The sequence below is a fragment of the Aegilops tauschii genome, chromosome 7 (genome assembly GCF_002575655.3).
Source record: "Aegilops tauschii subsp. strangulata cultivar AL8/78 chromosome 7, Aet v6.0, whole genome shotgun sequence".
Lineage (NCBI taxonomy): Eukaryota > Viridiplantae > Streptophyta > Magnoliopsida > Poales > Poaceae > Aegilops > Aegilops tauschii.
This window is the reverse complement of record NC_053041.3, coordinates 275329873-275342847: the sequence shown is the minus strand read 5'-3', so window position 1 is coordinate 275342847 and position 12975 is coordinate 275329873. Positions and strand designations below refer to the sequence as shown.

General features: G+C 42.6%; 2 protein-coding genes across 2 annotated transcripts; one reads left to right on the top strand and one right to left on the bottom strand.

Moving 5' to 3' along the window:
• The first annotated feature begins 1022 nt into the window (after positions 1 to 1022).
• On the top strand, positions 1023 to 4162 carry LOC109744348 (protein-L-isoaspartate O-methyltransferase). The gene is made up of 4 exons (XM_020303456.4): positions 1023 to 1321; positions 1906 to 2179; positions 2533 to 2697; positions 3736 to 4162. The coding sequence occupies exons 1-4, from the start codon at positions 1139 to 1141 to the stop codon at positions 3984 to 3986; spliced, it is 873 nt and encodes a 290-aa protein (XP_020159045.1). The 5' UTR covers positions 1023 to 1138; the 3' UTR covers positions 3987 to 4162.
• Positions 4163 to 4358: 196 nt separating this feature from the next.
• Positions 4359 to 6557, bottom strand: LOC109744349 (28 kDa ribonucleoprotein, chloroplastic). The gene is made up of 4 exons (XM_020303457.4): positions 6066 to 6557; positions 5533 to 5634; positions 4869 to 5150; positions 4359 to 4703 (listed from the first exon to the last, which is right to left on the bottom strand). Exons 1-4 carry the CDS (start codon positions 6468 to 6470, stop codon positions 4641 to 4643), a joined length of 852 nt encoding a protein of 283 aa, XP_020159046.1. The 5' UTR covers positions 6471 to 6557; the 3' UTR covers positions 4359 to 4640.
• Between the last annotated feature and the right edge of the window lie 6418 nt (positions 6558 to 12975).

The window sequence follows — 12975 nt, the reverse complement described above, 5'->3', positions numbered from 1 at the left end:
TTGGCCGAAACTTCCCAAAGAAAACCCTGACCTAGCCACAACATACACCCCAAAAGGCCTCACATGTTGTTTATTGGGCTAAAATAATGTTTTTTCTAATGTAATGTCGCTGAATGTTTCTACTGATTGAGGGCATGGGTTTCCCTGGAGGGCTGAAAAACCCGACTGGACGGGGATGCAAAATTTATTATTCCCGTGGGAGGGGACGGGGACGGGGATGGGAGTCCAATACCCGCCCAAGTAATCCCCATTGCCAGCTTGAACGACGAGGTCGTGAGCATGCGCCAGTTGAGGACAACCAAGGGGAGGCAGAGTGCCAGATTCGACAGCGATACAAAAGGATTCTACCAAGGAACGACCGAATGTATGAGGGGAGGCATTGCCACCATGCGACGAGGAACAACTGCCAAATTTGAGGGTCACAACCGAGGGAAGAATGGTTGGAATATTCGACGACGCAGCGGTCAAATTTGAACCGACGACCAAGGGGACACGAATAGGCACGCCATCGACCATGAGGGCAATGAGTGGACTGGAGCACCAACATGGACGAGAGCACCGCGATAAGGCCGGCCATGGACACCGATGGCGATGAGGAGAAGAGGACGCGAGAGTATAGGGATTGCTTTCTAGGTGGATGTGTGGTGCAGCGGCCTCGCCGCCGCCGTTAGCCATGTTGGCTTAGCCCAACGGTGGTGGAGAGGGGGGGAGAGGAGCGGGTGGCCAGGATTTGTTGGTGTGGAGCAGAAATAACTCTTTTTTAAAACAAAAGCTCAGGAAAAATATGACATGCTGAAAACGCAGGTACGGATATGCATGTGCGTGGAAATATTTTTCCGCAAAAAAAATATTTTGAAAAAGTTTATTGCAGTATGCAAGATGTGGGATTGAGGAATTTTTGTCCTAGGGAATGGAAATTCAAGCAAATTTGTTTTTTAGGCGTTCTTTTTTCCTCGGACGACCTTATTATGGCCTATGCAGTGTCGTCACGGGCCCATATAAGCCGAAAGTCATGGGGCCATTCCAGCCCAATCATTCGCCAAGCCAAGCCGTGAGATAGAAGAGATGAGCAAGAATTTCTCAAAAAAAAAAAGATGAGCAATATTATTCTTAAATAAAAAAGAAAAAAGAAGAAGAGATGAGCAAGAGGCGAGCCGTCCTGTTGTTACGGGAAAGATTCCGGTCCTGTTTCCTGGCGCACCGCGGCGACCGGCCGACGAGCATCCACCGCCTCCAAGCCGCCTCTCCTCACTGCAGCAGCGTAGCGACTTCTTCCTCCAGCTGCAGAGCCTCTCCGCATCAAGAGTTCCTTGCCATGGAGGTACTCCGCTCCATCTTCTCCTGTTTCTCCTCGCCCCGCTCCGTAAGTTCTTCCTGGAATCGTCTGATTGCGCTGTAGCTGGCTGGTTAGTTTTGATCCGGTTCATGCTATCGTGAACCTTTCATCTGTTCTGTAAGAAGTGTTGGAGCAGAATTGAGAGGGGGGGGGGGGGGGGGGGGGGGGGGGTCCGATCGAAGAAGCAGAATTAGAGTTCTAATTGGAGGAAAATTGTTAGAGGCTGAGGGCCTTTGGTTGGATCCCACTTAGACCCTTTGGACCCGTGGTCTCAATCTTTTAAGTGTGATGATCATTTTTGAGGCTCGAAATGTGGATGGTGGGAATCATCCAAATGGAAAGACCGCCAGGCTGCTAGGCTATTCCAAGCATCTGCTTGGCAAACATTTTCGACTACCATAGTGCAAGCGAGTTAAGATTGTTCTCTTATGGCATGATCCATATAAACTTTATTTAATTTGTCAATCATAGGGAACCGGTTTCGTTCACTGAATTTGACACCGTTTAGAATGGCAAAGTCGACTAATTATATGTGTTTCATGTTTCTGCTGGTGGGGACACTGTGATAGCATGGACTGTGGTCGAGCGGAGCTAGCGACAAGAACAAGGCCATGGTTGAGCAACTGCAGAGATATGGGGTAATCAAGTCGAGCAAAGTTGCGGAGGTCATGGAGACCATCGATAGGGGGCTGTTTGTGCCTCAGGGTGGTTCTCCCTATTTTGATAGCCCAATGGCAATTGGCTACAATGCAACCATATCTGCGCCTCACATGCATGCTGCTTGCCTGGAGCTCCTGGAGGATCATCTGCAGCCTGGTATGCGGGCTCTGGATGTTGGATCAGGTATGTAAGACTTTAGTATGTTCAATCTGTTCAACTAAAATATCTGAATTTGTATGGCAGCATAAGGAGATGTTCGTGCCTGAAGTCATTCCACAAATTTAGCAACCTGTATCTTTAAAGTTTAGGATGCAATGAAGTCTATCAAAACAGTATAAGAGGCCTACCTAAGAAAACATATGAGAGGGCATTTCGCCGGCATGTCATCCACACCTTTTAACACTAAACTTTGAAGATTTTGTAGTAATCAGCAGATCATTTCCTTCTGACCGAATGATAATACTAGCTTGTTTTAGTGGCTGAAATGCTTAATACCTTGGTCCTAAACTCACTGGTTGGTATTGGTAAATTGATAGGCACTGGGTACCTAACAGCTTGCTTTGCACTTATGGTTGGACCGGGAGGACGAGCAGTTGGTGTTGAACACATACCAGAGTTGGTTGCTTCTTCTGCCGAAAACATCAAGAAAAGTGCAGCAGCCCCACAGCTGAATGATGGATCCCTCAGTATTCATATTGCTGGTAAGTAGACCAAGTCTGACATTTTCAGTCATCTACTTTGCTTCCGTCATGGCAAGTACTATTTTTAGAACCATGCTTAGATGGGCATACAGACTAATCATCAGGTTTTGTATATATATACATATACAAAATTGATATGAGGATTTCTTCAGCTATATCCTACATGGGGTGCTTATTTCAGTTGGGGTTAACATAGTAACAAGGTAGTATTTTATTCTTCAACTAGGACAATGCACAAGCGTTGCAACGGGATATATATTCTAGTACGTTAGCTCGTGATTTATCTGCCCATATTAATGTGATTGTCCAACTAAGGGCTCCTTTGATTCAAAATAATTCTATAGGATTTTTGGAGGATTGAAATCCTTAGGAATATTTCCTACGTTGGTCCTTTGATTCATAGGATTGGATTCCATAGGAATTTTCCGTATGGAATCTTTTGTACTACATTTCATAGGAAATCTAACATCCACTCCAACCTCTTTTTACTATTTCTTTGTTTTTTCTGTGGCATCAAACACTCCTTGCTAATCTTATTGGATTTAAGTCGATATGCCACTCCAATCCTGTACTTTTTATTTTTCAGAATCCTGTGAATCAAAGAGGCCCTAAATGTTTATCAAATCCTGCCCATGAGTTACCTTATAGTTTTATGAGAAGTTTGGTAAGTAAACTAAGGTGGAATTGGTGCAAAAGGTAAGTAAATTAATGTTATTGAGTGGTGTACTGGGAAGGTGCGGTCAAATATGGCATGGTGAAAAACAAACCGGCTGGATGAAAAAAAATCGATAAAGAGACGTGGTGAGAGGGGGGAACCGGTTGAGAAAGAGTTCTGCCTGGCAGGAAAAGGACACTACTTATTTTTTTAAGTAAAGTAGAGAAGAGAAGAGAAAAGTGAGTCTGTTGTTTCACCATACCATACAGTTGTTCCCTCTCCATTTCTTTTATGTGTATGCTTCTCCTTTTGATGGAATTCCTTGGTAATTGTGCCATATTACTACGGTGTATCTCAAACTATAATGCTTGCAACTGATGCAGATGGTAGGGAAGGCTGGCCCGAGCTTGCACCATATGACTGCATCCATGTCGGAGCTGCAGCACCGCAGATTCCAGAGGCGTTAATCGAGCAGCTGAAGCCTGGTGGCAGAATGGTGATCCCGGTTGGGACCATCTTCCAGGAGCTGAAGGTGGTTGACAAGAAGCTAGACGGCGGTGTCAGCATAAGAGACGAGACGTCTGTGCGCTATGTGCCTCTCACCAGCAAGGATGCCCAGTTGCACTCGAATTGATCGCCGCATCCTGCCAACCAAATGCTATCTTCAACGTGTGAACCTAAAACCTCATTATCAAGGCGTTATGATTGGACATAAAATCTACCCAGCTGTCGCTGTAAAACGCTGGGTTTCATGGGCAATGTAGGATACTGGTACTTCATCAAAGTATTGAAGCGAGTGTTTGTGTTTAACTATCTTTTTGTATCTGCTAGCATCTGTGAGCGTGAAGCATGTTTTCTCGTTGGAACTGCTCTCACAATGTTGCCTGTAAATTCAAGCAACCCAAAATATCTTTGGTTCTGTGAAAAATGTCAGGTTGCAAGGCGAATGTAATTGCAAAAGTAAACAAGGCTACCGTGCATTCTGCCCTTTGCATACATAATCATATTAGCATTACCAACAAAACCTTCTTCGATTATCATGAGAACACTAGGACATCATTACAGTAGCCTACTTGAAAAGTTGAACTCATGGTGTTGACAAGAAATTAACATGATGACATCAGCAGCAAACGGAAGCATGAAAAAAGAACATGGGATGGGAGGAGATAGCCCAGCATCAGGAGGCTAGTGCAGGATTTTTAAGTGGTGACATGCTTCAGTCTTCTGCAGTAACATTTCAGCAGTGTTGCTCTCGTGTGTCCAAAAGAAGCACCCGCTCTCCTCTGCATCAGAACCCTCGCTGTGGTCGCTCCGCGGCAACGTTCACTCGGAGTGGGCGGCCATCCATCTCCTAGAGTTCATAACAACAACAAATTAGCATCAGTTTGGAACCTTCAATGTTTGCCATACACACTATGATAGTCAACAATTCTGGAGAAATTAGTTGCTTCCATGTTGCAGTCGTGCTGTTATGTAGTTTATGAAAATGATATAGTTATGCTGACGATGTTCTCACCTGTCCATCAAGCGCTGAAATAGCACTGTCAAGATCCTCCTTTGAAGCCATAGTTACAAAACCAAATCCTCGTGAACGCCCAGTTTCTCTGTCGTACACAACTGTAGCGTTAACTACTTCCCCATGCTCGCTGAACAATTGCACCAACCTAGAGTCTTCCGCTTGCCATGGCAGGTTACCAACATAAGCCCTGAAAGAAGATGCAAACTGTCGAGGAGGTCTCTCAACACGGGAGCCCCTTTGAGCTGCCCTGTTTACGTTCAGAAGCCTTCCACTGATGTCCTGTTAAACAGAAGGTAATCAGCCAGCTACTCAGCACAATGTGCAACTTATACATCATGTTGTACTATTTTCAGGTGTACTGCCCTTAGTTGTTCATCAAACATGATGTGCGATCTAAGAAACGGGATAAGGAATACAACCCCGTCAAGGTGATAATAATCCGTTTTTATCAAGTGGTACGTTCAAGTCGTCTCAAGGTGATAACATCCAATTTCTTGTGTAATGGCACCATATATAAATAACTTGAAGACAGGCAAGTGATGAAAAATACTCTAAACAATTTCATATGTTCAAGTTGGAGTATGAAATAAAATTTGATTATCTGTGAACTCTAAACAATTCAAAGAACTAAAAAGCAATGAGAAGATTGATATGCACTCACGTAGCGATTGAACGTCTCGATGGCTTTGTCAGCTTCCTCAATAGTACTCATGGTAACAAATCCAAATCCACGGCTCTGGCCTGACTCTCTGTTGTAAATGACCTGGAGTTGAACAAAGCAAGGTCAAAATAAGAAAATCAATCGAGCACTGCACACCCATTTATACAAATAATATCAGACACTACAATTCTCAAGCCTATATAAATAATGCAATTACTACAAGGTTCGACAATAGACAACAGAAGAACATGAATGAAAAAAAAAAACAGGACTCACGCCAACAGGGAAACAGAAAACAAGTCGTTTCTTGCAACTAGGAAGCTACCCTAAAATTAACAGTGGAAGCTACCCTAAAATTGCAGAGTATTTTGATACTCAGTGATATGCTTACCACTCAAATTAACATCGGATTACACAAACAGTCCCGAACTTGTGCAGGTACCAAAATGGTATTAACGGGGGAAATCGTACTTACGCGTTGCTGTTATTAATTTTAGCGGTAATTATTTTAGGTGTTGCAGTGGTAGGCTCACCTCGGCGACCTCGACGACGCCGGCCTGGTCGAAGAGCTGAGCGAGCCGCTCGCTGTCGACATCATACGGCAGGTTCCCGACGTACACCTTGGCCTCCTCGGGCGGCTCGGCTGCGTACCCCGCGTCCCCACCGGAGGCCGCCACCGCGGGCTCCTCCTCCGTCACCGTCTCTTCGGCTTCCTCCGCGTCGGCCCAGTCGAGGCCCGCCTCGGCGGCGTCGGAGGAGGCGACGAGGGGCGTAAGGGGGACGCGGGGGCGGGTGGAGCGGAGGAGCGGCGCGCGAGAGAAAATGAGTGGGAGGGAGGCGGATGCCGGGGCGAGCTTGTGTTGGGCGGGGAACGTGGGGTGGAAGAGGGAGGCGTCCGTGGCCGCGACCATGGCGAGTGTCATGGCGGAGGTGGCCATGGTGAAGGGGATAAGGGGGGGCACGCGAGGAGGGGAAGGGATTTGAGCTTGAGGTGCTCCGTCCTCCGAATTCCCTTTTTTATACACGCCGCGCTGGGCATTTGTCGGCTTTGATGGGCTTCCCACGGGCTTTCTTGTGAGCCTTTGGATTGTTCTTAGTCTTGGCCCCCAAATGACAAATATGTCAAACTAGCCCTAACAGAATATTTTCTCAAAAAGAAAAGCCCTATACACAGTAAGTCCAAGAAGAGCCCTATACGACGGGTGCCCCTATTTGGCGAGAGCCACTAACTAACGAGTGCTCATTCGGAAGCCTGCAAGGGTCATCTAGGGAGGGCTGAGAGCGCGTCACTCGCGCTCAGCCACCGCCGCGTGTCACGCTCTAGGCGTCCTGCCGTTTTCTTTTTCGTACGCGTTTTTGGTTTTTTTAGGGTTTTTTGGCATTTTGATTTTTCACCGGTCTTTCTTAACTTTTGAAAAAATTAGAAACAAAATTATGTAAAAAAAACATGTTCTTTTTTGTTCTGCGAGAGGCATGGTTTTGCTTCCGCCAGAGACACGCCATGCCTCTCTGAAACGAAAAAAAAACTTGTTTTTTTTTCTCCTTCTACAAGAGGCACGGCTTGCTTCGGCGAGAGGTGTCGTTTTGCATCCATGACATGCACGGCCCAACTAGCTCACTTTCGTTTCTGGGAAGGTTCTAGAACATCCAAACTTGTTTTTTTCCCTTGTTCTTTCTATTTGTTCATTTATCTTATAATTTTCGTTTTTTCATTTATTTTTCATTTTTTCTTTCCAAATTCACGAACATCTTCTAAAATCCGTGAACATTTTTCAAATCAGGTGTGAAAACTTTTTGAAACTCAAAATTTGTTCATCCACTTCATACAATGTTTATCATATTTAAAACATGTTCATCATTTTTTAAATGTTCATCGAATTCAAAAAATGTTCATGAATTCAGAATCCGTTCATCCAATTCAAAAATTATTCACTGAATATAAATTTTGTTCACGAAATACAAAAAATGTTCATCTAAATTAAAAAATCTTAATAAAAAATTCAATGTTTTTTTTCATCAAAACCAAAAATGTTTAAGTTTTTGAATTTTAGTGGACATTTTTCTGAATTCATGAACATCTTTTTGCATTGGTGAACATTTTTTTCAAGTCCTAAACCCTGAAGCGGCCCAAGTTCGAGCATGGGGGAGCCAGGGGTGTGCGCCGCACCTTTTCCCAGCGCGCAGCACGCAGAATAGGAGATCCCCCACCCGCGAGCGACAAATGGTCGTGCCTCTACTAAAGTCAGGGGCGAATGGGCCGGCCCATTTGGAGGCAACGAGCTCTAGACGAGTAAAAGAATCGCCAAAAAGTCATGTGCGAGCGAGAGCTCAAACTCGCGAGCTACCCCTCATAGAACCAGTGTAACTAACCAAACAAGCTGATGAGATCTAGTGATAGATTCAAGACGCGATAGTAGTATCAAACTTCTTTTGATTTTTTTTTGAAAAATACACATTGAACATTTTATAATATATGCTGAAAACTTTCTTGATGGAAATTTTAAATAATAGAAGATGAACTTTTTTGCATTATATGATGAACTTCTAAAAAATATCACTATATGTGTTGCGCATTTTGTAATATACGTTGAAATTTTTTGAATCCGCATTGAACAATTGTTTAATATGCACTAAACAAATTTCAAAAACATAGTGAACATTTGTATATTCGATGAACAACTTCTAATATACCATGAAAATTTCCTTAACATACGATGAACATTTTTGTAACACGTAATGAATTTTGTATAATACAGGGGAAAAGAAACACAAAAGAAAAGACAATAAAAAAAAAATAAAAAAAAAAAGCAAAGCTATCGTGGGCCAGCCCAAACATGGGCGTCGTGAGGCCGAGCTTCAGCGAAGCCATGATGTTTTGACGAGTCTCAAATAAGAATCGCCTGAATTCCCTATTTGTTGCTTATTACGGCAAACTGCCGACACTTCGCACAAGGCAAGTGGCCGACCGACGCGTTTGGGCCTGACCATTTTTGTACATAGTATAGATAGCGTGGGAACTACCCCATGGTTTTGGAAACGTTCTAGAAGGTCCCTTGAACCAAAATTTTCTTTCTTTTACTGTTTTTCGGTTTCCTTTTTCTTTACTTTTGTTTTTATGTTTCGGTTTCTTTTCTTTTCCTTGTTTATGTTTTTTTGTTTTCCCTTTCTGTCACTCTTTTTTAAGTTCATTTTTCTTTTTCAAAAAGTATTCACGTTTTCAAAATTGTTTCGAATTTCTAAAAAAACATCATTTTTCCAAAATTAAAAAATATTCATGTTTTTTCAAAACATGCTCATGGTTCTGAAATTTTTTCGTGTTTCCAAAATTTAAAAGAAAACATGTTTTCAAATTTTGTTAATAAAGGAAAATATTTTTGATTATTTGAAAAACATCATGTTTTTAAAAGTGTTCAAAATGTTTAAAAAAGTCCTCGTTTAAAAAATCCCACAAACTCAAAAATTGTTCGTGTTTCCAAAAAATGTTTGACGGTTTCAAAAAATGTTCATGCTTTTGAAATTTTGTTTAGAAATTTTAGAACTGTTCCCACTATCAGATGTTGTTCTCAAAATTCAAAAAATGTTTGTGTTTTGCAAAATGTTTAGGATTTTCAAAAATTGTTTCTGTTAAAAAGTTCACAATTTCAAAAATCATGCTTTTGAAATTTAATTTTTTAGTTGTTCATTTTTTTCTAATTTTGAAATATTACCCCCTTTTTAAAAATTTGTTCACAATTTCCAGGAAATGTTTGAAAAAATTCAAAAACTGTCTAGATTCCGTGTTTTTACATAGAGCTTGTGCGCTCCTCATTGGTCCCCAAGTCATGGCAGGTACACTGGTTAGGGAGCTTTGCTACACCTAAGAATAAAAGTTAAGAAGAGTTATGTATAGGATTAGCTGGAGGTTTTGATTAGAGGGAAGGGAGGCCCACCCTGAAATTCAAGGGGGAGAGATTGATGGGAGTTGGACACGTAATCACGTAGGTCAATTTTCGTAGGTTCCTTTCATAGATGTAGGACTTTCGCTGGTTAGGTACTCTCCTTAACTACCTGGAGGTGCTTAGTTCAAATCCTGTCGAGGTCACACTCCATATTCTTGAAATCGCATCACTGCGCTACAGTACGGGCAAACCTGCGCGCACTACAGCGGACACCATTTGGCTTGCCCAGTCAGGGGCCCGTACATGCGCCTCGAGACTATTTGAGACAAAATTCGTCAAATAGGAGCCCAACTCTTAGCACACACGGTCGCCTGCAGGGAGCCATTGCTTGGCCAGACCAGTAACAACGAGTCAGCATCATAATGATGTCACCCATTGTTGGGCTCACTGATGGGGGAAAGAACACAAAGAAATTCAACGTCATGCTAGCATGCGACGTTGGAAGAATTTGATTAAAATCTTGACGTGTGAAGATGGGACAACAACGCAAAATCCAACTGAGATGGTGGTGCTGACTAATTCTTTTTACAAGAACTTGTTCTCTATTGAAGGCACATCTAGTATGGAGGCGGTGTTGGATGTTGTGCCGGACAAAGGTAACCTCACAAATGAATGCATCTCTAACGGCCCCTTTTTCTGCTGAAGAGATCAAAAAAGCACTTTTCGAAATGCTTTTTTACCAAAGCACCAATCCCGATGGATATGTTGCTCACAGGCACTGGGAGTTATGTGGGACTGAGGTCACAAATGTTGTCTTGCTAATTCTTCGGGGTGATGAGAGCCCATAAGTGGTAAATAAGGCCATCCTTGTGTTAACCCCGAAGGTAAAAGATCCTACCCAACTATCTCAGTTCTGACCAGTAAGTCTATGTAATGTGATTTACAAGATTGCCTCGGAAGTGCTATCAAATAGGTTGAAAGAATTCCTACCCGAGATCATATCGGAAGATCAATTTTATTTTATTCCTAGACGTCTGATTACAGATAATATCATCACTACATATGAATGCCTCCAATTCATGAAAAGGAACAAGGAAAAAAGAAATAGATTATGTGTCGTGAAGATGGATATGATGAAAGCCTAAGACCGAGTTGAGTGGGAGTATTTGGAAGCTATAATGACCAAGTTGGGGTTTGCACCATCTTGTGTTCCTTTAATTATGAGGATGGTAAGCTCGGTTAAATTCTCTGTCCTTTTTAATGGTGGGAAGCTTCAAGAATTTAAACCGCCCAGGGAGAGCTAACAGGGGGGCCCAATTTCTCCACATAAGTTCTTATTATCAGCGAAGGGCCTTTCATGCCTCTTAAAAACTAAAAGTGAATCGTCGCACCTCGGTTGAATTCGAGTAGCTCCATCGGCACCGTTGGTAAGCCACTTGCAATTTGCAGATTATAGCCTTTTGTGAAAGTGCAACTAATCCCTGGGTAGTTCTGGTAATTCATAACAACTTATACATCATTGAACTAATGCCTACTCAAAGAATATTTCAAGAAAGTTAAATTAGGTATTGCAATGGGATATGAATGTGGACCCCTCCAATGCAAAGGATAAAGCATTGGCAAAAGCTCCAAGACTCTACATTTTTGGTTAAGTGATCCAGGATCACATTGAGTCAGTAGGAAAGCCAATACTATTGAAAGGGGATGTGGTTTTGATCACGGACTTATTGCTCAAAGTGCTTAGAGATATTGCTCCAAAAACCCTTAGCCACACCCTCACATTCCTATCTGTCCAAACCCTGAAGTTAATCTCGGGCCCAACGAACCAATCCTATCCGGACTCACCGAGATACACTTGACAAAGCCACTGCCTAAACCCTAACAACTCGGTCTCAGTGAGATAACATTCGGTCCCACCGAAGTGCACTAGCAAACCTTCTGTAACCTATCGATTGTTGGGAAACATAGTGAAAAAACAAAGAAAATCGCCCTACGATCACCCAGGAACAATATGAAGATGCATATAAGGTTTGGATCAACGATTATTATTGACTCCGAAGTGCAGCGCAAGTAGTTGAGTCGGTGTAGATCATGCTGGAGTCCCTCATACCGTAGATGAAAGATCTCGTGAACCACCCATGAACAATCCCTCGAACAGAAGACCGAAAGAACGACCTCTCTACTTGGTTTCAATCGTACGGTCTTCACGATCCGACAGCGCTTTGCCATCCAGAGCTAATCGTTGTCAAGTAATTAGTGGGAAGAGATTAGAACAACTTCTAATTATTAGTATTAGAGGATCTAGGTCAAGCTCTAATTGATCAACTAGGATCAACTAGAACTAGAGGAACTAGAGGAGGCTCCAAAACTTGTGTATCAATTGTGGCCAAAACCTCTAGTACATATAGGTTGGCGTGGAGAAGGAGGGGCACCACAAGGAGGGATGGAATCCTCCCTCTTTGTCCGTCCAAGAGGAGGGGGATTCCCCCTCCAATCGGCTTCCCCTCCCTCCTTTCCATGGAGAGGGAGGCACCACCCTTATTGGGCCCTTGTGGCCCAATTCTCTTTCCACTACTTGGCCTTTTAAGGTCCGTTGATATTAAATTAAATATGAAAGCCTCCTAACAATTACTAGAGCATTTAATTATTAATTTAACATCACCAGAAACATTTTCCACCTATATATTATTTATCGATAATACCTGGTATTGCCCGATAAACTCTGAAACCCTTCCAGTGACCCTGAAACGCTTTCGGTTCCTCTCGGAACTATTCTGAATATTAATGAAACAATTCCAAAAATAAATCCTTGATACTCTCATCCTACTAACACTCAATAGATCATGATTACCTTAAGCTTGTGACCCCATAGGTTTGGTAAATCATAGACATGAACGAAACCCCTTCGTTCAATGACCAATAACGGAACCGTGGACTTCCATATCGATCCCTGTGATTACATGAATGACATTCGAGTGAACCTTTGGTTATCATATGATGTTCCCTTTGCTTCACGATACTTTACAAAACCCGAGGTGAGATGTATTGATATCCTCTTAAGTCATACACATGCTCACTATACCTGTCTCCTTGTTGCCGACTTTGTTCTTCTTCCTCGTTGACGTGTTCTGACATCCCCATGACATAGTAACCTGTGTCTGGCCAGGCGATGATGGATTCCATCACATCAAGAGGGCCCTAATAATATCTCTCCATCGTCGGAGGAGAAAATTCCACTCGCGAGCTATCGAATCCCGTGTCAAAATTTACGATGAACCTGCAAGTTGTTGTTATGATCACCTAGTTACAGATGATATTTGAGCAACCTCAAAGCTCATCGTACAGTAAGAAGTGACTATGACACTCTCATGGTCTAAGGAACTAAAATACATGTTAACACTCTGTGTTATAATAATTGACTTATGACAATAACATCTCAAAGTATAACAAACAAGTTTGGGTCAATTCAATATGATCGCTCTTCTAACATCATACCCTCAATGTTGTTTTAGGACTATCATTACACTTAATGATATCCTAATATCCGGAAAATGTGATCACGAAC

What these genes read in the sequence shown, in the direction of transcription:
- LOC109744348 (XM_020303456.4), top strand. Translation starts at nt 1,139, where the DNA reads ATGAGCAAGAGGCGAGCCGTCCTGTTGTTACGGGAAAGATTCCGGTCC. An exon ending in GGCTCTGGATGTTGGATCAG is followed by an intron (nt 2,180 to 2,532) that starts GTATGTAAGACT and finishes GTAAATTGATAG; the next exon opens with GCACTGGGTACCTAACAGCT. An exon ending in CCTCAGTATTCATATTGCTG is followed by an intron (nt 2,698 to 3,735) that starts GTAAGTAGACCA and finishes CAACTGATGCAG; the next exon opens with ATGGTAGGGAAGGCTGGCCC.
- LOC109744349 (XM_020303457.4), bottom strand. Translation starts at nt 6,470, where the DNA reads ATGGCCACCTCCGCCATGACACTCGCCATGGTCGCGGCCACGGACGCC. An exon ending in GCGTCGTCGAGGTCGCCGAG is followed by an intron (nt 5,635 to 6,065) that starts GTGAGCCTACCA and finishes GTTCAACTCCAG; the next exon opens with GTCATTTACAACAGAGAGTC. An exon ending in TTTCAGCGCTTGATGGACAG is followed by an intron (nt 4,704 to 4,868) that starts GTGAGAACATCG and finishes TATGAACTCTAG; the next exon opens with GAGATGGATGGCCGCCCACT.